General features: G+C 37.6%; 1 protein-coding gene across 8 annotated transcripts in view; it reads left to right on the top strand.

Moving 5' to 3' along the window:
• The window catches only part of LOC127985740 (rho GTPase-activating protein 32), a 103,577-nt gene that overhangs the window by 71,607 nt on the left and 8,293 nt on the right, over nt 1-23,677 (top strand). For 3 of the 8 annotated variants that reach the window (XM_052587854.1, XM_052587856.1, XM_052587860.1), the window contains 12 exons: nt 638-724; nt 5,575-5,712; nt 8,240-8,332; nt 8,464-8,586; nt 8,677-8,754; nt 11,483-11,564; nt 13,099-13,149; nt 13,627-13,701; nt 18,259-18,408; nt 21,558-21,660; nt 22,664-22,808; nt 23,371-23,453. In XM_052587854.1, coding sequence (XP_052443814.1) covers nt 638-724; nt 5,575-5,712; nt 8,240-8,332; nt 8,464-8,586; nt 8,677-8,754; nt 11,483-11,564; nt 13,099-13,149; nt 13,627-13,701; nt 18,259-18,408; nt 21,558-21,660; nt 22,664-22,808; nt 23,371-23,453 — 1,208 coding nt within the window. Of the gene's footprint in view, nt 1-637; nt 725-5,574; nt 5,713-8,239; nt 8,333-8,463; nt 8,587-8,676; nt 8,755-11,482; nt 11,565-13,098; nt 13,150-13,626; nt 13,702-15,806; nt 16,323-18,258; nt 18,409-21,557; nt 21,661-22,663; nt 22,809-23,370; nt 23,454-23,677 lie in introns of those variants that run through there. The other 5 variants (XM_052587858.1, XM_052587855.1, XM_052587857.1 and 2 more) reach the window with 3 other exon arrangements.

Consider the following 23,677-nt stretch of genomic DNA (forward strand, 5'->3'; position numbering starts at 1 on the left):
AAAATCTTAATAGATCTTAAAAGACTTTATACTTAATAGTCTATATGCTGGGTTTGGTAGGAGTTGTTTTTTCACAAATGATTAGTCATAGAACATTATTGTTGTCTGATAATAAACATTTTATTATTTGTATAATATATAATGCTATATAATTCTCTAATATTAAATATTTATAAATATTTCATGCAATGTCTGTTAATATGAAGCCTCAGGAAGGTTTATACACAAAACTGATCTACTTTATTCATGCCACTGAAAAGCTAGAATGGACTGAAGACATGTAATCCGAATATCAGTGACTGCTTTTCATGCATGGCTCAGACTGTGCTTCGTCTGTCATGGGGTTCACTGTTTCAGTGCTTCTGTATTTATTTATAATATGCAGACAATATGCTCAGCTGGTGACAAATCATTTAAGACCTCTTCTAACCCGAAGATTCGTCTCTGCACCTGACTACAGAGAGACACGTCACTGCTAGTCATTTGTTCACTGATCGCACCAAAGCTTTTCATAATAGCAACAGGATGTGATGGATGTCTTATGTGTTTTCAGCATCAGCAGCCTGCAGCTGTCACTAAAACGAGAAAGTGCACTGTTCTTTGTTCATCCCTTCTTTCATCTTCTCTTTCTATACAGTTAACCCTCGCAGATGAACAGACTGAAGTGACACGGAATGGCCTGGAGTCAAAAGAGCCTGTGTATTTGGTTCAGATCTACTGTCAGGTAAGACAATATCTTGTGTAATAATTTTTGTCTGTGCACAAACACATTGGCAACTTTGCGCGTTTCATTAGCTGCTTTTCCACTGTCGGGCCAGTGCGAGCCAGGGCTTAAAACAGGCCGGGCGGGGCTAATAGCCTCAGACCTGTAGCACCGAGGCCAAAATAGCACTGCGTTTCCACCGTCGGGCCAGAGGCTCTGCTGCGCTTCACTAAAACCTGCCCTTTACATGCCTCTCCGGAACAACGGCATGCAACCCCATCATTTCACCAACAAAGAGAAGTTATCAGAAAACTAATAAGAAATAAGTCACTGGAACTAGAGCGATCACAAAACAAACACGATAAATGGGGCAGTTTGTTTTCATGCTTTGTTAAATATTTAAATCCAAAAGCATCAATGTTTTACTATAATAAGTGATACATTGATCTTTGATCATGATGAATTAATTTATCAGGATTGAAAATTATTCACACAGAAATAAAATGTTATGAACATTTCGAACTGTTATTTACAGAAGTTCTAAGCAGTCATGCATTATCAATTTTTTCCTTAATTTTCTCGTTATAACAACATAAAAGTTTTTTTCTCGTTATAACGATATCACAAAAGTTGTTCTCTAAGAAGTTACAAAACTGTGCCAGCAGGTGGCACTCTAGAACTGACCATAACTGATGGGGTGTTGTACACTGTCCACTGTACGCGGACTTTCCTCGTAATCACTATAATTTGTGCGGTATTGTTAATTACTGATATTTAATTAATTCAAAAATGTTAAATGCTTGAATCAATATGATAATCTTTTGTATTAAGTTCTTGCTAGATGCATTTAACCAAAAAGTTCGGTGTCATAAAATAACTGCTTATCAAAAGCAAGGTTAATATCGCCGTATTCTGTTTGCACCTATATTTATATTTGTGCTTCTTTGAAGCACATGATTATTAGTTAATAAGTGGGGATGTTCTGTTTATCTACAGTAGGACGGGATTTAACGATGTAGGCTATTTGTGATGTGCCTCTTTTCCTTATTAAAAATCTTTATGGCTAATCATATTGATGAGAAATGTGATTTATATGTAAAGTAGATAGGCTAATTTAATTCAGTTTTGTTCTATAATGTTGTAATAGTTTTTTTCTGCACACACACATACACTGCACATGAACGCTGTTTTCAAATAGAAGCTTGTATCGACGATATCGGTCACAGCATATAATGACTACTAAAAAATTACAAATTATATATAATTTGATTTCAAATAAAGGGAAAATTAAAATTAAGTTTAATCCAAGCAGCTCTAAACGATCTTACAATAGTTCTACATCCTCAAGGTGCTCAGCCTGTGTTCGCGGTGTTGTTTTGAAATCTTAATTCGAAAAACTAAAAGTTAAATGTTCTGTCTCTGGAAAAATCAACTGTGATTGTACAAAATTTGCTGAAATATAGGCTACAGTAAGAGCATCTGCATGATTGTCCATCAGATGCCTGTCAAAGTTGAGTTTGTTACTATATCAACAGTAAAAACAGTAGTTTTTTTCTATTTATAGCGACATGACAATGTTCATGTCGAGATAACGAGAAAATGACTATAGTTCTGTCGAGAGAACGAGAAATTAAGTCGTTATAACCAGAAAACAAGAAGGGAAAAAATTATAATGCATGGTGCTTAGAACTTCTGTTGTTATTCAGTCGAGTCTGTTTCTGTTTATTTGAAGTCACAATAGCCTATATACATCACATTTTGAAAGAATGATCATTTCTATATTTTTATAAAAGTGCCCGAACAAAAACCATTATTTTTATGATATAGGCTATGCGGAGCTAAACTCTCGAGACGAGACTTATGACAGATAAAATGTGTTACTAAATAAATACACGATTGTGATAGAGAATAAGAAGCTGACGTCTGATTTCTCCAACAGTCATATTTACCATGTTTGCTATGGTAACGTTAATGCCTAGCGTGCACAGTCTTTTGCATCGCTTATAAATATTTCTGCCTTGTATGCTGATTATAATCCACATCGGATGAAGTAATTTCAAACACTCGCTGCTGACTGAAAGTGATTTTTCAGGTCAACTTGTTTTTAAACGTTTTTAATACTGGTGTTATAGATGTTAGCTTTCTGAAACGATCCTCAGCACTGACGCTTTCCAGAGCCGGAGAAACTCCGCCTTTATTCATAACCACTCCTCTAGCCCCAGCTGGCCTGCTTTGGCCCAAGGTTTTTGTTGGGCCAAAAAACTCATTGGCCCTGAGGAAGCACCGACGAGGCACAATCAAGCCCCGGAAGTGACAGTGGAAACGCGACTGGCCCGGGCATGCACTAGCACGCCCGCTTTTGGCCCGACAGTGGAAACGCTGCTATTGTTTCTTGCAATTTTTGTGTCTCACACATTGGATTGCCACGTTAAAAACCTGTAAAAACTTCTGAAAACAAGTTTACCAGAATCTAGTACCAATCTGCAGATGCAAAAATGTGGTTCTCACAGTAGTACCCCAATAGAGCTATAAATTAAGCCCTACTATGAGCTGTTGCTTATAAATTTGGGACGTAGACCTCCTTCGTTTTGGCTTTTGGTAGTTGGTTGCTACAAACTTTCAGCCATCTTTTTTACAAAAGCAAGAAAAATAAGCAAGAATCCACTCAAAAATAGACTGTTTTCATGAATTAACTGTCCCTTCCAGGTTTTAAGGAGCTTGCTGCTTGTGCACTTGATTTAAACGCTGGCAGCTCTGGTTGAAAAGTCAGTGGAAAAATATCTAAAGTCTTGGTTTGTGTGTGGAAACCTCATTCAATCCTGGTGTGTGAGATGTCCTAATCCACAGCACTGCTCCCTTGTGTTTACAAAGGGGGAAAAAATTAACGACTGAGGGTGCAGATTTGGCCAGGAGCCGTTTGAATGAACAGGGATCAGACGCACATGAAAAGCTCTTTAGTTCCACTCTCATTGCAGATTTTCCTAACAAATGCACCACTCAGACCCCTATGAAATGCACTGGCAGCAGAAGGCCGAACAACTGTGTTTGTTTTCCCTGTGTGCGCTAGTACAGCAGCATTTTTTGAGGTCTTTTTTTCCCCTGGCCCTAATTCAGAGAGATGTTTTAGGTCAAATCAAAGACATTGAGGTTTTCCATTTACTGTGAATATGAGCTCTGTGGCTTGGAGACTGAAGAAATGAAGGGAAAATGCAGATATTCCAGAAGAGAGAGAAAGAAATGAATAGGTTTTTAAAAGGGGTAGTCTCAATGATTTGGTGTTCCTTAAAGCAGATAATAGGTCTATACAATGTAAATTTAGCAAAAATAAAGGTTGATTCATTATGGTCTTATCACATATACTAGGGTCCAAAATTAATTTTTGTGTCTACTCTTCACACCAATGGCAGGAATAGTTTTACTAGCTATAAAACAGTATGCAAGCAATGAGTATCATGTCAGTCTCTGCTGTGTATAAAATATAAACCCTTTTCTCGATCATACATATGCTGCAGTTTGTTGTTTAATTGTGCCCTAGTCAAGCTGCACAGGAATGTCAGGATGATTGATGCATAGGGGCAAAGGGAATCCGCCATGAGATGCAGGGAGGGGAAAATTAACACACTCAGTCTGTTCACACACTCTTCTCCATAGGATCCCATCAGCATATTCTGTTTCATATTCACTAGCATCTTCAAATTTGTAATTCTCAGGTAGGCCTGTTGCAATAATCAATATATCAACTTGTCGTGCAAAATATGTGCATATTGCCCATTATATTTACTTAAACATTTATGTCACCATGTTTTGTACATTCTTCTTGCGCCTTATGTCTTTTGCAGCTTCTTGTGCATAACGTGGTGTAACCATGAGGTGCTAGTTCAAATTAAAAAAATGCCTTTACAAAAACAGTTTCATCTGCAGATATGTTCTTGTTTAGGGACCAGTTTGTTGTCATTGTAGGCCTTCTTGCATTATTATGATGTTACATTATGATTATATATTTAGTGGCATAAAATGGTTTTTATTAGTTCTGGGGTAATATATTGCACAACAAAAAGTTATCGTGACAGGTCTATTCTCAGGTGCTTTATACAGCTGCTGATGCATCATGATGTAACATGATTTTGTAACAATAAAAATTACTTTAATGTTTCTTTTTAACAATTTAATGCATCCTTGCTAAATAAAAGTATAAAATTATATATATATATATATATATATATATATATATATATATATATATATATATATATATATTTAGACCACAGATATTTGTGATGTAACAGCTTCCTTTTTATGCAACACTTCTTTTTTTTTTTTATCATTTGCTTTTATTTGCTGATAAAATCCAGAGCTCGCCTGCTTAAGCTCAGCCACTGTTGTTTTGTGAACACTAAACATATCTTTCTTCTGATGCATTGTTTTTTCATCATCATTTTCTGGAAGTTTTATAATACAGTTTTGAAATCTCCTACTGAATGCGTAGTGAACTGGGATTTGCCTTTCTATGTATAATTTTTCCCAAACACTATCTAAATAGAAGACTCTATTTTCTATTTAAAAGTATTAGCGTTTCCTTCAGCAAATGCAAATCTAGCTGTAACTGTAAAAAAAAAACAAAAAAAAAACTGTGTGGTCACTGTCCCTCTCATCAATGCTTTGAATGCTGCTTTGTCCAGGATTAAACACACACAGCTGTAATGTGGCTGCTCTGAATTGGCTGTTGTTCATGGTCATTTTGTTGCTGCGCTGGCCAGATGAGGTTTATCCAAGAACAGAGCCCTCATATTTACCCTGCAGACCAAACGTCAACACTCTAACACTTGCTTGTTTACCTTTTTAAGCTACAGCCCTCTTTTACCACCCCACAGGGACGAAGCTGGATGGTGAGGCGGAGCTATGAAGATTTCCGAGTCCTGGATAAGCATCTCCATCTCTGCATCTATGACCGCCGCTTTTCACAGCTCCCAGAGCTGCCCCGCTTCGACAGCCTGAGGGAGAGAGCAGAGGCAAGACCCCAAACACTTCTCTTTTAGCACTCCCCTGCGGCCAATGAGATATTTTAGGCTCTTGCCTGTAAACATAGAAAGGTCAGACCTTCCATACACAGTGCTTATCCTGCAAAACGCCCCTCTCAGAGCAGCTTTAGATATCTGTGATGAGTGAGTGCTCAGTGAGGCTGGTTAACAGCACCCTTGAGATACCGTCAGATGGATATCACTGTAGTGTTCAAAAAAAACTCTTTTCCCTGCTGTGTTGGGCATATCTAGCATTTATTTCACGGAGTAGTATACTTGAACCATGGCTTATTTTCACACTTAAACTGATCTGCTTTGAAGTTTGAGTGGCTGATAATGCCGCCCATTATGTTTTGCAGTAATGGAACTCTACGAGCTGCTAAGTGGAAGCTTCCATGATGCTTTCGTGTGTAATCAGGTGCTTTGAGCTTCCCAATACGAGAAAACATCTTCAAGGTTATATTTCACCTATTGGATTGTGCAGTTTTATTTGTAGAGAGATCTTGGTGAAGATGCATCTGAATCTTGAAAGATGAGCTTGGGATTGCAAGCTCTGAGATGATTTTAAAAGGTTAACTGGCTCTGATTTATGGGAACAACCACCTCAAAGGACACACTAATTATGAGGCTTGCCTGTGCATTAAATGTGTGATGTCTCACACAAATGAGCCTCATTAGCACACAAACAAAACATATCAAATAACTGAAGCGAGCGACGGTATCATTAAAGAACGCCGTTCCATTTCTGTTTACCTACATTCTTCATGTTGTTTTCTAGTATAGTCAACACAAGCGGCGTTCCCTGGGATTATAGAGGTGCATGAAGCCATACTGAGCACGAGGGTTCTCACAGCTGTCTGTTCTGTCTTTTTTGACCTAATTATGCTTCCTTTACAGCCCCTTTTGGCCTTAGTTTTACATTTTGGTGAGTCTGCCAGCATACATCTGGGAAAATAATTGACAGGAGGGTGGATTTTGGGATAAGTTCAGCTGGAACAGATTCCATCAGTGCTCTGTGGATCATGAATGAACTCTTATGGGCTTTCATTGGCACATTTTAATATCCAGCTCTCTTTTCTCTCATTGACAGGCTGTCCACCAGTCACCAAAACACTTGTCTTTCATATGATATTACATTACACTAATGTATATATACACAGTATGGTATCAGATCCTTTAATTAGAAGGCGGTGACTATAAAGCTAAGTTTAAAAAACATCAATTATTTGAAATAGAAATCTAAAATGTTAAATATTTTTACTGTCATGTTTGATTGATTTAATGCATACCTTGTGAATAAAAATACACAAAAAAGACTTCTTCCCCCAAACAATCTTACTGACCTCAAGTTTTTGAGTGATAGTGTACATTTAGCCATGTTGCATACATTGTTATTGTTTATATTTGGCCAGTTGGCCTCCCATATCTGTCATATGCAGATGTGCTGTGACTGGAGATAATTATTTGAATAAACATTAATATTTTTACCATTCTGTAGCAAAGTGCATTAATGTTGAATGTTGTTTTCAGCTCATTTAGCTTTTCTGAAAGAGATGCATAGAAACCTGAAGTAATGAGTTCATTTATATGGACTTTCCTTGTCTGTATTTACAGTACTACAGATTAATATACTGATGCATTATGACATTTAAAACAATTTCTGCAGACCAAACTCGGATGTGGAGAGTCACAAACAGAGAGAAAACCTGTTTAAGAAAAGCTCTCTTTAATTTTCTCTGCCTAAACAAATCCTGTGTAAAGCACACACACACAAAAACTAACTTTCTTCAGAGCCTCTGTAGGCTTGGTGCCGTATCACAATTATTTTTTTTATTTTTTTAGGCTCTTTGTTAATGTGCTGACATTCTCCTGTCTCTATTTTCCACAAGGATTTTTTTATTTTAATATTATTATAACTACTGTATTTTTAGACTGATCGGTATGTAATGAGTTTTAAATAGAAGTTAAGTTTTAGAAACCGATGTGTGGTTGAGCTCTTTTATTAGACTGATCTTCTGAACTTTATAAATATGAGACAGCTCCACCTTCTCCTCCTGCTATATTAGTTTTTATGCAAGCCATGTGTAAGTTTAATCCAAATCATTTTATATCTCCGCATGCAACTGGAGCCCTTTTAAAGTAGCCACAGTCACCGCACATACTGTACACTCCAATAAACAATAACTGCTATGCTGCACATAAATGTATACCAAGCTATTTACGGCATATTTCACTGACGAGACTAGCATATTTTCTGAGTTGTGTACTTTAAATATACTTAGATTTTAATTGTGCATGTTTTATGTCAAAACTCTACACAGTTTGTACACAGAAAGCTCCATTCCCTTTACCTACCCTATCATTATCTAATGAAAAAGTATGTAAACTCCAACCATTCATTCTTAAGTTTATGTGAGCTTTTAACCTCCCTGTAAAAGTACTCTGTATTTACAGAATTGCCCCCTTGAAAGTTATCACAATAGCTTTACTCTCCCTGTCTCGCTCTTTCTCCCAACAGGCAGCTTCCCAGATGCTTATGGCTTACCTGTCCCGTTTCTCAGCGATCGCTGATAATAAGATCAACTGTGGGCCGGCCCTCACATGGATGGAGGTACTGATTTCATCCCATTTGAGCAGAGAGAGCTGATTACTCACTTGAATAATCATTGAAGATGAGGGATGTTCACTGAACACATTCAATGTTGCCATTAGCTGGGGTGTCATATTTATCTCTTTCTCCAGGTTGACAACAAAGGGAATCATCTGCTGGTGCATGAGGAGTCATCCATAAATGTTCCAGCTATCGCAGCGGCCCATGTGATCAAGCGCTACATCGCCCAGGCGGCTGATGAACTGTCATTTGAGGTGACTGGGATAAAAATGAAGACGTGTGATTGTCATACTAATAATGATTATTTTGAGAAGTCTTGATTTATTTCTCTCTCTTTTTCTCAGGTGGGGGATATTGTTTCTGTAATAGACATGCCACCCAAAGAGGACACCACCTGGTGGAGAGGAAAACATGGTTTCCAGGTTTGTTCCACGTGATTTAGCCCTCTATTTCAAGTGTACATGGCAGTTTAAAAATTGCAGGTAGAGTGCACCTGGAGCAACTGACGATTATGTGCTTTCACTGTGATCACAGTAACTCTCCAGTCTTCAATGAGACTTGAACCTGCAAACTATGGGTTTGACAGCCCGACATTTGGCTACAATGGAGGAATTAGAAGTGCTGTTTAATGAAAATGAACAATTAAAAAATTCAAAAATAAGAGTGCGAATAGGTAAACATCTCAAAATAGTTTCTTCATGAATTTTCATGTTTAAAATGACATGCTTAGAATTAAACTAATGATTCATTTAAAATAATGCATAATCATTTAATAATTCAAAGTGACAATCAACAAGAGATTGTTTATGTATAAAAATTTATCAGTATAAAATAATGCATTAATAAAACTTTTTAAAAATTAACAGACTAATATTAAATTGATTCATGTTTAAAATGACAGTTAAATGTTATACTCGAATACATTACTTTTCATATAATCATATAAATTGTATAAAACTGTAGTTAATTGTAACAGAAACATTTTAAATTAAGTTACACTTTCTAAAAAAATAAAAGCATTGCTTTTCTTAATCCATTTGGCAAATGCTTTTGCAAATGTTTTGCCACCACCTACTAAAGTGTCAAAAACAAGCTGTGTCATTTCTTGTATAACCAAATATGACTCAGTTGTCAGTGTAAAATATAGTCTGTGTAAAAGAATCCAATCCAGTTTAAAAGCTGAGTTTGGCTCATCGTCCACCAATGTGCATGGATGAGACCCACTGGTGAGTCACTTAACATTCAGCCAAAACTGTGCTTTCTTATTGCCCCATGAGCATATGCCCAGCATTGCTGTATTTGTTTGGCCCTGTTGGTATTCAGTGCTTTGGCATGTTATGTCATTTCTGCATCTCCAGTGAGTCACAGCTAGGGCCTTTGTAGGGAGAGCCGTTCATGGTGGCAGATGTATTCTGGATCCATCGGGGGGCAGCCTGACACTGAGCTCTGGCAGCATACAGCTGGGTCAGATAGCCAGCATCTTACTGCATGGAAAAAGAGTGCTCAGTAATGCCAGCTGTCACCAGAAGAATCAGCACACACTGATGTCATCGGGGACGTTAAGGGTCATAATCAAGCTCTGGTGTAGAAGAGACTGAGCTTTGCTAAAATGTCTGTGATTGGTCACAAAGTTAAGGTTATACTAATAAACATGGTTAATGTTTTCTGCTAGATTAGCTCAAATGATACAGAAAACCTTGTCTTTTGTCATGGACTTGATTCATAAATCTGCAGTTGTTTAGCAGGTTATACACTGATAAAATCAAACTTTAGGTTGTAAAATATGGCGAGCATGTACATTTGGCTCTGTGTGTCCTTTCAGTTTGTTCATGTTGGTGCGTGAGAGACTGATGAACTTTGAATCTTTTTCAGGTCCTTTAATCTGCAAGATTATAGGTCAGGTGGCCATAAAATATTTAAGCCTTATGTTATTGTTTCAGAGTTTTTCCTCTGATATGAAACTGGAATGTTACAATTAAGTTTTTTTTTTTTCTTTAAACCTCCCCATCTATCATTGTCTTAGCATTAAATCATTATAATTAACAAGAGCAATGTGGAAGGTATAACAGAAAATTATAATTGCAAGGCATGCAAGCATTTGCAATCATGCAAATAGATCAGTTAACGGAATATTTTCGGTGGCAATATAGAAAATATAGCACTGATCCCAATTTCAGTTTACATGCAAGTACAATTCAAGTAAAAAAAAAAAAAGTACAAAAAGTTTGGGGACAAGTAAGAGATATATGCTTTTATTTATTTATTTTATTTTTAAACCAGGACACATGAAGTTGATCCCAAATGATAGTGAAGACATTTAGAATTTGACACTTTAGTGTTAAAATTAGTGTTGTTCTTTTGAACTTTCTATTCATCAGAGAAGCATAAAATAATGTATCATGATTTCCTCAAAAATATTAAGCTGCAAACCTGTTTTCAACTGATAATAATAAAAAATATTTTTGAGCACCAGGTCAGCATATTTGATTGATCTCTGGAAACTAGAGTAATAGCTGCTGAAAATGTAGCTTTTTTGTCGCAAAAAAAATTAATTATATATTTTTTAAATACATTAAAATATAAAAGTGGAATTTGAAATCTTTATTTAAATGAATGCTGTTTTTACTGTATTTTACTGTATTGCTCAAAAAAATGTTGCCTTGATGAGATTAAGAGACTAAAAATGCCCCCAAAAAACCCCAAAATTTAAAACGGTGATGTATATTATTGTTTTCTCAGATCTTTTAAATGAGTTACAAATCATTCTAGATATGCTGATGCAGCATGAAAGCATATAGATGCCTGTTTTTTTACTGTGCTGTACTTCTTTATCACTCCAGAGGCACACAATATGATCATTATTTAAATGAGAATAGGACTGCATTTTTAGAAACCTTTAGTTGTGATAAAAGAGTATTAATATAATCTAGCAGATATTATCATAAATAGGTAATCACTATTTTCATAAGTTTAGCTTGTAAGTTTTGTCTCTTTAAGAATTATTGTCATGCATTAAGTGAGTTATATTGAGTTATGACATGTTATTTTCTGAATGTGACTAAGTGCAGAATGCAGAGTGATATGATGAGCATTGGCATGTCTGTCTCCAGAGAGAGAAGAAGCTTTTTAAACCTGCTCTGCTTTTCACAGGTTGGCTTCTTTCCCAGTGAGTGTGTGGAGCTGATAAACGACAAGGTCCCACAGTCTGTTACCAACTCAGTGCCAAAACCAGGTACCACAACACACACACACACACACACACACACATACCTTAAATCCTGCTGGGACAGCTCATCAGTTCCTCTGCACACGTCTGTATTAACCATCCTATAACAGCTTACTTCTACTGCAGGGCATTATAAACCGCAGCAACCCAGCAAACATCATCAGGAAACTGAACGCAAGGTCACACTTTCTGTTCATACGTATTCCAATTCCTCCCGAGGCTGCTGGGCCTTTGAAAAAAATGCAGGTTTTGGAATCCTAGCTTGTTACTCATGCGTTGCAGTGAGAGATTAATCATTTTCAAGAGCGAGAGAGTGGGTTGGAGGAAAATGTATAAGAAGTGACGTGTTGAATCAGCCATGGATTCAGTCTGTGGTGTGTGTATTTGAGTGAACTGGAACAGGTGCTGAATGGAGCCTCTGGGTCCTGTTGCATGAATCACAGATCTTCAAACCTCCATGAAGAGAAGACTACAAGCTGCTATTTGAAGTTTTAGAGAAGAGTTTTCGTCCTTGGGAAGGGCAAAGCTGCTTTTTAAGAGAGTGTCACTTCAACAAATTGGGTGTGAGACATGCAAGGTTTTCAGATTTCGAAGCACGTCGACAACACACTGCATGGGAGATTTGTGGTTCACACCCAGTTTATGTTCTTTTTTTTTCCCTCCTTCCTCACAAAGGAACCCTTTGACCCTTTTCATTTATTACATTCATAGTTGAACCTGTGTTGCACAGTTGTTTGCTTTCCCTCATTTCACTCCTAATGGTTTGTTGGGGAGTGTGTATGTCCCTTTAATGTACATCACACACTGTGAGACAGAATGGTACACTTGATTCCCTCTATTTACAGAATATCTCACTGGCCGAGCAATAAACCATCATAAGAAACAACTTGATTAATAGAATCTCAAATGGACTGTTTCTAGCTTTCACAATCCTAACATGAGAAATACATTTAGTCACATTTAGACCGGCTGTGGACAATGCAGTCTTCTTTAAGAGAGGTCAGTTTACATCATAACTTGGACTAACTGGCCTGCCAAGCCGTCCCAGACTTATCCATCACCTGCAACCATTTCTGTTTAGTTTAAGCCATTTTGTGTATCAAATAAATGCTTATTGGCATCCGCAGAGGGGTGAATCATCATCATCATCGTGACTCATCGGACCAATCAGAATGCTGGCTTGCAGTGGGTGGGCGGTAGGGCTCTGTGGTACACATCGTGTAGGAGTAATATCATTACAGAGAAGAAATGATGTGGCACAGCACAGTGCAATCAGCCCAAAAAAGAGCCCCGGGGCTCTTAGGCGTAATTACAGCAATGCTTTTTACCGTTTCATTATTAAGGCCAATGAAAGAAACAAATAAGGTGCATTATTAGCTTTGACTGTGCAGAAGCTTTTTGCTGGGGTTAAGCTCTATGTTTTATTGCTTGTACATGTACTGACTCTGACACTGTTTTTGGAATGTATGTTGCGTTTCTTTGCACTTTGCATGCATGTGTGATGTGTTATTTGACTATGCTTCCTCCACTGCTCCCTCAGCATCCCCCTGCTCTGGTCTGCGGCCGGCCTCCTGGAGTCTGTTCCCACCCTGTGCGTGCTGGTATACTCTCCCCAACGCCTCTCTTTTTGCCTTAAAGGGCTAGTTCACTCAGATATAAATAATCTGTCAACATGTGCTCACCTTTGTTGTTCCAAATTCATATGACTACCACACATATATATTTTCTCACTATCATTCTTTTATCACACTTTCTCCCTGCATGCATAAGTTGTCTTTTGGCAGTGTCATAAAACTGTTTCTCTTGCATTTCAGCTTAGAGCATTCTTATCGATGGTAGGTTAGTGTTTGTCTTCACGTGCATTTTACAGCACCGTCTTGTTTATTATCATTTATAGCTGCTTCAAAACTGTTGTGAAACTTTCCCAAATGGCCAGGAAATGTGGAGTAAGGGGGGAAACTCTCCAGAAAGACTGCCAAGCTAATAGAGCTGCATGTGCAGCTGTTGTTCACATGTTCTCTAACTGGGTCCCTCCCTCCCTCTCCCCTTCTCTCCTCCCGGCATTCAGATTTGGAGATGGAGAGTGTAAAGCAGGACAGTGCATGGGCACCCGACCCATTTAATCCCTACAGGCTGAACTCAGGTAGACCAAAACCGTTTATCCATGTACTACGTCTAACACGGACTAACCCTGAACTCTCCTGTGCATCTCGGCACAGTCGCCTGCTGCTCGCGGGTGCTGTGAACACTACTGGCACTCTGTTTCTTTAGAATGTAGTTTCACTGGTCTTTCTTAACACCACGTGTTAATCACATGAAGATTTGATGAAAGCACAACAAATTTAGTCCTTTTTTTTCTTTACACTCTTCTGATGTCTCTAGTATGTGACTTTGGCCCTTGTCTGAAAGATTTACCCTGATAGCACTTTCTCTGTCTTTTGACCTGCATTTGAATGCATGTTACAATGTTTTTGCATTTTATTTTACCATAATACTGCCAGATTGTCTCTTTTTGTAGAGATGCATGTTGGGTTTTTTATTGGCTGCTAAACAGTATTTCATTTTTCATGTTTATTTTCCCCTACTTTTACGTTTATATTACCTTTGCCATCATTAAATGCTAATTTGATTAATTCATAAGAAAAAAAAAAAAGTTATCCACCATAATATTTTAATATTGCCCAATGTTTTATATTTCATTGTGCACACTCATTATTCCTGTCATTAGATTCAGATGATCTTTGCCATCAATAAACAGGCACTTAAAATGGATCAAAAATTAATGTTATTCAAAATGTACAAATAAAAATCTATTTTCATACTATAATATACTATAATGTCTAAAATCATGAATCAATTAATTTTTATGTAGAGAAACTATAATAGGGTTTTATTTTCTGTTGTTTATTACTTGTCATCCATTACATAAATTCTAGTCAATACTGATAATTGTTTTAATATCATTGCGTCTGTACTTATTTGACTATGTCAACACTTCGTGTCTGTATTTGAAATGAAGCCTGTGAAGTCAGTTTATGGCATCGTTCCACCACTCTTTCAAGTGCACCAGATAGCCCTATTGTCAAGTTATTTTGTAATGCACTCCTGGGCTGATTTGCATGACCCTGGTAGGAAAGGCTATAAAATAATCCCATCTTTGTTCACTGACAGTATGAACTACAGTCTCTCCATGGTGACAGTCTCTGCCTTTGTACAAGCTCAGATAGGCTACAACATACCTCTCTGCTCCCCTGCAGAGCTTCAGATGACACAAAATACCTTATGAATCATTCACCTCATTAGGCAAATGCCCCATGTAAATGGTTAACCACATAATTTCCTACCATGCAGGTGGTGTAACAGTGATAAAGGTTGCTGTAATATTTTATTTACCAAGGTTTTCAAGCATGAATCGGGCATATTGTTATGAAAATGCCTGAAGTATAATCTTGATCTTGTGCAGACACTTTCACATTCAGACTAAATTGCATTTATTTAATTCCCTTATTCTCAGCTGTAGCAGGTGCTGCTCCAGATGTAGCTCCCTTAGCTCCCTCTCACTTCCTTACTTCCTTGTGGGGCAACAATTGTCTTCCTCTCAGTGGAGTAAAGGGCAGCTGCCTCTCTGAACAAGCCAAGACAGCTGGAAGGAACTGTGAGAGAACGAGAGACAAACTGTATTAGGTTTACATAGCAATATGTGTCCGTTTGTCCTACAGGGAATTGTGTACTTCCTTACTGGTCTGTTCTGAAAACAGAGACATTTATGTGAACTTCCGTTAGCTGTTGGGTTGGAAAAACCAGTTTATTGGTGTTTGTTGTACCCGTGCACATTCTTACTAACTCTCATAATGGTTTTAGTGTTTTTGTTTTATTATTAGTAGTAGTAGTATTATCATTGTATAGACACTACCTTTAGAAAGTTTGGGGTCAGTATGAATGATGCTGTGATTTAGTAAAAATGCATACATTTTCAAAAGTGACAGTAAATACATTTATTTAGACTTTTTTGACTTTTATTGTGCATTTAACACCAGCATTACCTTGCAAAACACGTATCTGTGTGTTGTTTGACAGGTTTGCCACAAACCTTTTGCTTTAGAGTGCAGACAAGCTGGTCTTTGTCAGTTCCTTATGGCTGTACCCTGTCAGTCTGGGTTGTAAAAGCTGAATGGGACATGGGCTTGACTAAGAATGGGTTTCTTTAGAAAGAGTGCATTGTTGTTGCCCTGGTGGTGTAGTCGAATGAGTTATATTTATGTTCGTCTGGCTTCTTGCTTTGTTGTAGTTTTACTAAGTTGTATTTAAGCTGTAGCCTAAATAGAACATCACTGGACAGCTGTGTTGTATTGCCGTTGTCTTTTAAAGAACATTCATCACTCGATAGTGGATATCTGATAAATGCAACAGCCTAAAGGCTGAAACTGTCGCTCTTTGCTCACGCCCCGATCTCTGCAGTTAGAAGTCAGTGCTGTTGAAAGTTGATATTAGGGGCTGGACAAACTCCGAGAGGAAAGAGAGGAGGGAAAAAGCAAAAAGGAAAGAATGCATGCTGACTATTAGTTTTTACCGGCTGGCAGGGACAGTGTGAGAGAGAGAGAGAGAGAGAGAGAGAGAGAGAGAGAGAGAGAGAGTGTGGTCTGTAATGATCCTTCACCGTCGTGTCTTGAGTTCTCTACCGCAGCTGAAGCCCGGCAAACTTAGAATAAAGAATACTCAAGTACTGTTTTTCTGTCCTATTTTTCATGGATATTTCACATTGAGGTAAGTTATGAAGTTGCAGTTTTAGTCCTAATAAAATTGTTAAACTATCTCAGACTTGTAGATGCGACTGAAGTGCTTTCTATATAGATTTGTGTGTGTTTTTTTTTTTTGTAGTGCTGAAAACAATAGCCTTTTATATGTGTGCACTGTTAATTTGTGATAAATGCATTTTGTATTTTGTTTTCTAATCACCTTTCTCGTAGATTTTGTATATGCTGATGTGTGTGTGTCATATTTGTGTCGTCTTAATATTTAGCAAGTCATCGGAAGTCACGTTCCGAGGGGTTGATTAGAAGGGAAAAAAAGAAAAACGTATGTGTCAGTCACGTTGCACTTTAACGTCATCAGTGTCTCCTCAGTGGAGGTAAAGTGCAGCCTGGAGTAAACAGTTGTTCTTCAGTAATACACGGTCTTCTTGCCGCTTCTGTGAAGTTCAGCACATGCCCTGTGTTTGGTTTGTTGTGGAGTTCAGAATAAGAGGATCTGTGAAATGTGTGCCAGTTACTTTATTGTCTCTTGAAAAGTAGAGCAGGAAATTCCTACAACGTCTCTTTTAATTATTAACCTCGACTAGATATGAGAGGATTAATTGCATCCAGACCAGCTGCAACCACTTGTTGGAAATTTTGTTACAACTTTTATGATGAAAAATTTGTAGTAATTTGCCTTTTTAAAAGGTAAAGACACACAAAGGAGCAGATGAGATCACAGCTGGCAGATGTCCTCTTGCCACGTCCACTGTGGTTTCAACGTGCAAAGAATCACACATCCTTAAAATCACCAGGGAGTTAAACGGTTAAACAACACTGTAATATTTGCAATTATTTTGCTGATCATTTTTACTCCATCTCCTGCTAAATCCACCACATGTGCCCACAAACATAAACACAGATGGACCAGTTTGTGGTTTTCGGGAATCCCAGCTGCATTTGTAATACTTCTGAAATTATTTCTGGCAACATATTGTTTGCTGATTCATACAGCTTCATTATGCAAACAGTTATTTGGTTTCTAATAATGGTTTAATAATGGTTTCTATTGGTTAAGATTGCTAATATTTTATGAGGATCATTGGAACAATCCAAGTTAAATCAGCAATTACAGGACTCAGGGTTTTCTATCAACTCCAGTGGAATTTATTTTGGTGCATTTGTGTGTTCCCGTCAAATCCTTGGAATTTCTATCTTGATACTTTTCCTCTGAATCTTCCAAGAGTTTCTCATGCAAATTCTAGGTCAGGGAGCATGATGGTTAGTGTCATGGTGCAATAACAACACAAGCTGCTACGGAGACCAAACAGCTTGAGACGTCCTTCCTGCTTGGCCTCCTTCAAAAATGAAATGAAAGGAAACATTTATAACTTTCATGAAGACTTTCACAGATGTTGTATGTCAGACACTCATCTTCAGGCTTTTTTTCTTCCAATGCTGAGATCAGATTAAACTTGTAAAGTCATTCATAGTTGATATATAGTTATATATAATATATAGTTTATATGCTACTGTACTTGACTCTGTAACAGTTGCACAGAGAATAAAGTGGTTTATTTTTGCTCTACCAAAAGTAGAACAAACACCCAAAGATGGAGGATGTACTTCCCTCAGAGGAATTTTGGGTGAATTAATAATTCTGCTCGGTTGACGAAACAGCCCTTTGTGATCTGGGTTATTCAAGCAACTCTTCCCAGTGAGGATTTGAGAAATTCTTTCAGTAAAGGAACGGGGTTAATGCCTAAACCCATTCTTACAAAACCAAGTGCCTTTGCTTTTTTAGTTTTATAAGATCTCGGCTGATTTGATGTGGCTGGCAATGACCTGTTGGTAAACCAGATTTTCTTGAGGGTCATTTGTTTTTGTGCTGCTTGTGACTCACAGTGCAGTTTTCCCTAATGTGAAAATATTATTTACATTTGCGTGTCTTTATTTTTATCTTCCAGTGTCCAAGAAACACGGGAAACTGATCACTTTTCTGCGCACATTCATGAAGTCCAGGCCAACCAAGCAGAAGCTGAAGCAAAGAGGTATCCTCAGGGAGAGGGTGTTTGGCTGTGACCTAGGAGAACATCTCCTCAACTCCGGCCATGACGGTAAGCTTTGCCCCCTTCTGGTCCTACTCAAACTGAAGCTCATGCTCCAGACAGTGCTTGACACTAATGTGACAGTGTGGGTGGGCTGGAAAGCATAGCTAACCCCCCTCCTCTAGAATCACCCATGGATCTGGCTGCATAGGTTGTCATGGCATCTGATTGGCTTAAACCGGTCTAAAGGTCAGGAGGAATGGTTAGGGGGCTGTGTCTGGAGATTTCTTCCCCATTGATTCAAAGCTCCCTGGCAGCCTTCAGCATTTGCTCCATTTGTTTGACTTCAAATCCTCCCTGAGCCATTGCCTGCCCTTAAAATCAAAGCCTTGTCCTTTTCAAAGGGGATCCACGCAACTTGATACGACTGCTCGACCATTACATTTAGAAGGAGGTGGAAAAAAAAACATTGCTTTTATTAAATGTTTCAGAATGGACATTCTTTCCCTCAGGAGCAAGTATCCTCAAAGCAGAAATTCCTGGTATTCTTTAAAAATGTCTTTCTACAAAAGGTCATCCATTGTAGTTGGTTAGATAGATGATGAAGTTAAGGTTTACTACCTAGACCTGAACCTTTCGCTCCCTTCACTGTCCTCTCCCACCCATGAGCACACTCAGCTTTAATGTGTTTGTAAAACGGGGAATGGCAGAACGTGTACTCTCCGTTTTAGACGCTCTGATCTCAGAGGAATGTGTGAGAACACTTTTTTCAAGTAGAGAGTCATTAATATGGCTCAGTCATGTTAACATAAAGCTCTGCAGACGTCCCTGCAATGCACTTATACTCTTGGACAGTATTTTGCTGGGGATTAAAATGCATTAATCCAGTTTTTCTCTTTCTAAATTGATTATAAGGATTTTGGCCTCTGAAGTAATTTGCTGTATTTTTCAAAGTATTGAAAGGGCTTCAAAAAGTACTGCTGACCAAATTGAGCCAGTAGTTTTATTGTTGGCCTGTTGATGTTTCCACTGGCTCCACTGCAGTAGGATACTGCATTTTGGCCAAAAGATTATTCCATTCAAAAGTAGAGGGTCATTAAGATTTGAAGAAAATAATAATTTTAGTCAGCCAAGATGTATTAAATTGGATCAGAAGTGAAAGTAAAGACATTTATAATGTAAACAGTTATTGAAAAATATTGAATATTTCAAAAATATAAAAATAAATAAGCAGCTCAATTATTTTAATCATCGATAATAAGAAATAGAGTAATGGCTACTCAAAATTCAACTGTGCCGTCACAGGAAAATGTTGACATTTTGTGACACTGGACCACAAAATCAGTCATCAGGGTTCTTTTTTTTTTTTGGTTTACCGTATTTTCCGACCTATAAGGTGCACCGGATTATAAGGCGCACCTTCAATGAATAGCCTATTTCAGAACTGTTTTCATATATAGGGCGCACCGGATTATAAGGCACATAGAATAGAAGAAACTGCAGTCAAACGTTTGACTGGGTTTGCGTTATGCATTCACTAGATGGAGCTGTGCTAAAGGGAATGTCAACAAAACAGTCGGATAAAAACACCCTGAGCGCCTTGATCCATATATAAGGCGCTCCGGATTATAGGCACACTGTCGTTTTTTGAGAAAATTAAAGGCTTTTAAGTGCGCCTTATAGTGTATAATACGGTAAGTGCCTCCTATAATGGATAATGAAGGTTCATATTTTGGTTTGTGGGAGTCCCCAACTACAGGTTCAAAAACATCTATTTTTACCTTACTTGCTCAGCGACTCCCAAATGCTCAATGATTTGTTTTTCCAAACTCCTCCTTTATGTGACACTAATCTGCAGTGATTGGTCGGATTGGCCTCATTTTCATTACATCATGCCTGTAATGCCTGATAAAGTTTGTGAGCACAATGCTGTTTGTGTACAGTTACCAGGGAAACCAGTATTTTTACTGCCCCAAGAGCGGCACCTAGTGGCAAAGAATGAATTAGCATTTTCTTTCAGACCAAAATGAAAATATGAGCTCAGAGCTGTTACACACTGCATGAAAACTAATTTTCAAACATCGATAATTGTGGCACTTTAAATTGAGATTAATACCTCATCTGAAAGCTGAATAAATAAGCTTTCCAAAAAAATCTAAATATTTAGAAAATCGCATTTAAAGTTAAGAAGCATTATAAAGTTAAATTCATAGCAATGCATATTACTAATCAAAAATTTTGCTACTTATGACTGATTTTAATGTTTCACAATATTACTACTAAATATTACTAATATTTCTACTATATTTGTTTATGAAATAATTACAAACTTGGTAGGTTCAAGAGACTTTTTTTTTTTTTTTTTTTAAACCTTACTGACCCCAAACATGTGAATGGTACTGTATTTGTTTTATTGTTGTCTTTACAGCAATTTACTAGGTTTTGCATAAACAACTGGAAAATATTCAGCTATAATTTACCTCAGTGATCGTTGTGCATTTATAAACACTTGCAGGAAAAAAGGATTGTGATATGTTTGTCATTTTCAAACTATTCTGACCGATGCTTCCAAGAATGTTGGAAGAATGTTACAAATCATTTTCAGTTTTGACAGTTTATCTGTGTTTCCCAGCTAAAAAGCTTTAGCTTGAAGACGTGAAGAATGTATTAATGGTCTTATAGGGCAAGTGACGGCTCTTTTAACTGGCCTGAAACACATTCGCAGTGACCACAGGCCATTCTTATTCTGAAGCGCTGATTGAATGATTTTTGAGATGGCTTCGAGACTAAACTTTGTTGCATTTTTGAGGATTTTGTGCTTCAGAAAGCTATGTCAGGAATGTTGATGAACAGCTGCCTCTGAGAGACTTGGACTCACTCATCTGCAGAACAAATTTTGTCAAGACTAGAGGCCATTAAGGGTTGTCTGTGACTATGATTCCTCTGGGTGAAACATTGCAAGGTAACGTTGGAGGTCTGGAGTTTGTCTAATGCAACTGGAGCAAATGTGAAGCCATAAACTCTGCCCTACAGAAGAGCAGGACTTGTTATCTGACCATCGGGCTTGTCTCCGGCAGTTGTTGAAGTTATTTATAGCTTCCAAAATCTGAAATTTACTGCACTAAGAATCTGGCATTCTATTCCATTGGCATTTTGACAAGTCTCACACTTTACATGCCAAAAAGGATGCTCCAGTAACATTTTGTCTAAACCTCTAGTCCCCCAGGTACTCAAGAGCTGCACCGAGTTCATTGAGAAGCACGGAGTGGTTGATGGAATGTACCGTCTCTCTGGGATTGCCTCCAACATTCAGAAGCTGCGGTAGGACATAAACACACTCCCCTAATTGCTCGAAGCAGAGATAGGGATTTATCATACCGCTTGAGAAACTCTGAATGCAGTGGCTGAATATTAAGCTGTTGCTAATTACATTTCATAATGGGAATGTTTGTATTCGTGAATACAGGAGGAAATGACTACACCAGGGTGATTAGATGGGGGTTTATTATCGGTTACAGGACAAGTTGACTTGTTTGTTTGGCCGATTAACAGTTTTCTCTCCCCCTTGAGTTCCTACATGTAGTTTTGTCAATGGGTAAATGTAAAACTATAAAGCTATAATAAATATTTTTAGCAATTTAATGTTTTACTTGTGTAAATTGTTAAATATCATACTATCATTCCAGTACGTGGTCGGTCAAATTTTCTCTTCTTTTTTTTTTTTTTTTAAAGTTTTTGAAAGATATTTCTAATACTCTCTAATAATAAGGCTACAATCGTTTGATCAAAAACACTGTAAAACAGTAATATTGGAAATTATTATCATTATTACAATTTAAAACCATCGTTTTCCATTTTTCATGTTCAAATATAATTCATTTCTTTAAGGAAGATCTGGTTTTCAGCAGGAGTTGATTCATTGTCACTTGATCCTTAAGAAATCATTCTAATACACTGATTCGGCACTCAATAAACATTTCCTGTTTTATTGTTGAAAACATGTTCTGCTTAATATTTTGGTGGAAGCTTTGACATTTTTTTTCATGATTCTTTGATGAATAGGAAGTTCAAAATAATAGCATTTATTTGTAACATTATAAGTGTATTTACTGTGACTTTGATCAGTTTAATGCCTCCTTGCTAAATAAAAGAACTAATTTATTCATCAGCATCGACCTTTGGAAACTGATATAACTTATGAATTCCTTCAAATTTTGATATTCAAAGCTAATGTTAATAAATATTTACTTAAATGTAGGTTTTAAGCACACCACATTGTCTTGGATTGTGTATCAAGTCTAAAACACTTTCTTTCTCTCTTTAGGCATGAATTTGACTCTGAACAGATCCCTGATCTGACAAAAGATGTTTACATTCAAGACATACACTGCGTTGGCTCCCTGTGCAAGCTTTACTTTCGAGAGCTTCCCAACCCACTTCTCACCTACCAGCTGTATGAAAAATTCTCGGTAAGCATTTATCCCAGAACGACAGGCCTTTAAAGAGCCTTTTCTGAAACTCGCACACTCTTTGTCATACAAATAGCTCCAGCTGAGAACACCTATTACACAGAACAAGCAGCCCATACTTATGATATCAAAACCTTTTTAGTTCTTGGTGCGATAATAAATGTGGCTCTCTTATCTGAGACTGGCAAAACAGCACAGGAGTCATTGAAGGCTTGAGGCTATTCGTTCTATTGATTGCTTTTAATGAGTATACAAAATGAATTGCTTGTCTCTAAAAGAGCCCAGCTTCACAAGGAGTTCATCTGCATACTATACAAAGCAGTGACATTTACAGCATCTGGAGATAAGTCGCTGCAAATGAAAACGGCTAGAGTAAAGAGTGCATCGGTGTTTTCAGGTTGCTATGGAAGCAGTGAAACTTTAATGCACATGAAATGCGATTGACCATGTGCTTTTGTCCACTCCGCAGTATAGTGTGAACATGGGTCTGAGAGTGTTTTTGTTAGTTTGAGCTGCTCTAGATGCAGTGACCCTGATTTACACCCGCTCTTCTCCTTTTTAGGAGGCTGTGTCAGCAGCCACAGACGAGGAGAGGCTGATCAAAATACATGATGTCATTCAGCAGCTGCCGCCCCCACACTATAGGTTTGTAAATGACCACAGTGCCCTCTGATGGTTGCTAGAGGGCTTGCAGTTCTCTTTTCAACAGCCATATTTTTCATACATAACAGCCTTTTTATTAACTTGCTGCATTAAGCATACTATTACTAATGCTGTCCAAGTACATTATTACTGAGGAATATAGAGGCTGTTATTATGACATTGTTCACTTAAATTAGTGTGATTTTTACTTGGTGTCTGATTTGAAT

The sequence above is a fragment of the Carassius gibelio genome, chromosome B21 (genome assembly GCF_023724105.1).
Source record: "Carassius gibelio isolate Cgi1373 ecotype wild population from Czech Republic chromosome B21, carGib1.2-hapl.c, whole genome shotgun sequence".
Lineage (NCBI taxonomy): Eukaryota > Metazoa > Chordata > Actinopteri > Cypriniformes > Cyprinidae > Carassius > Carassius gibelio.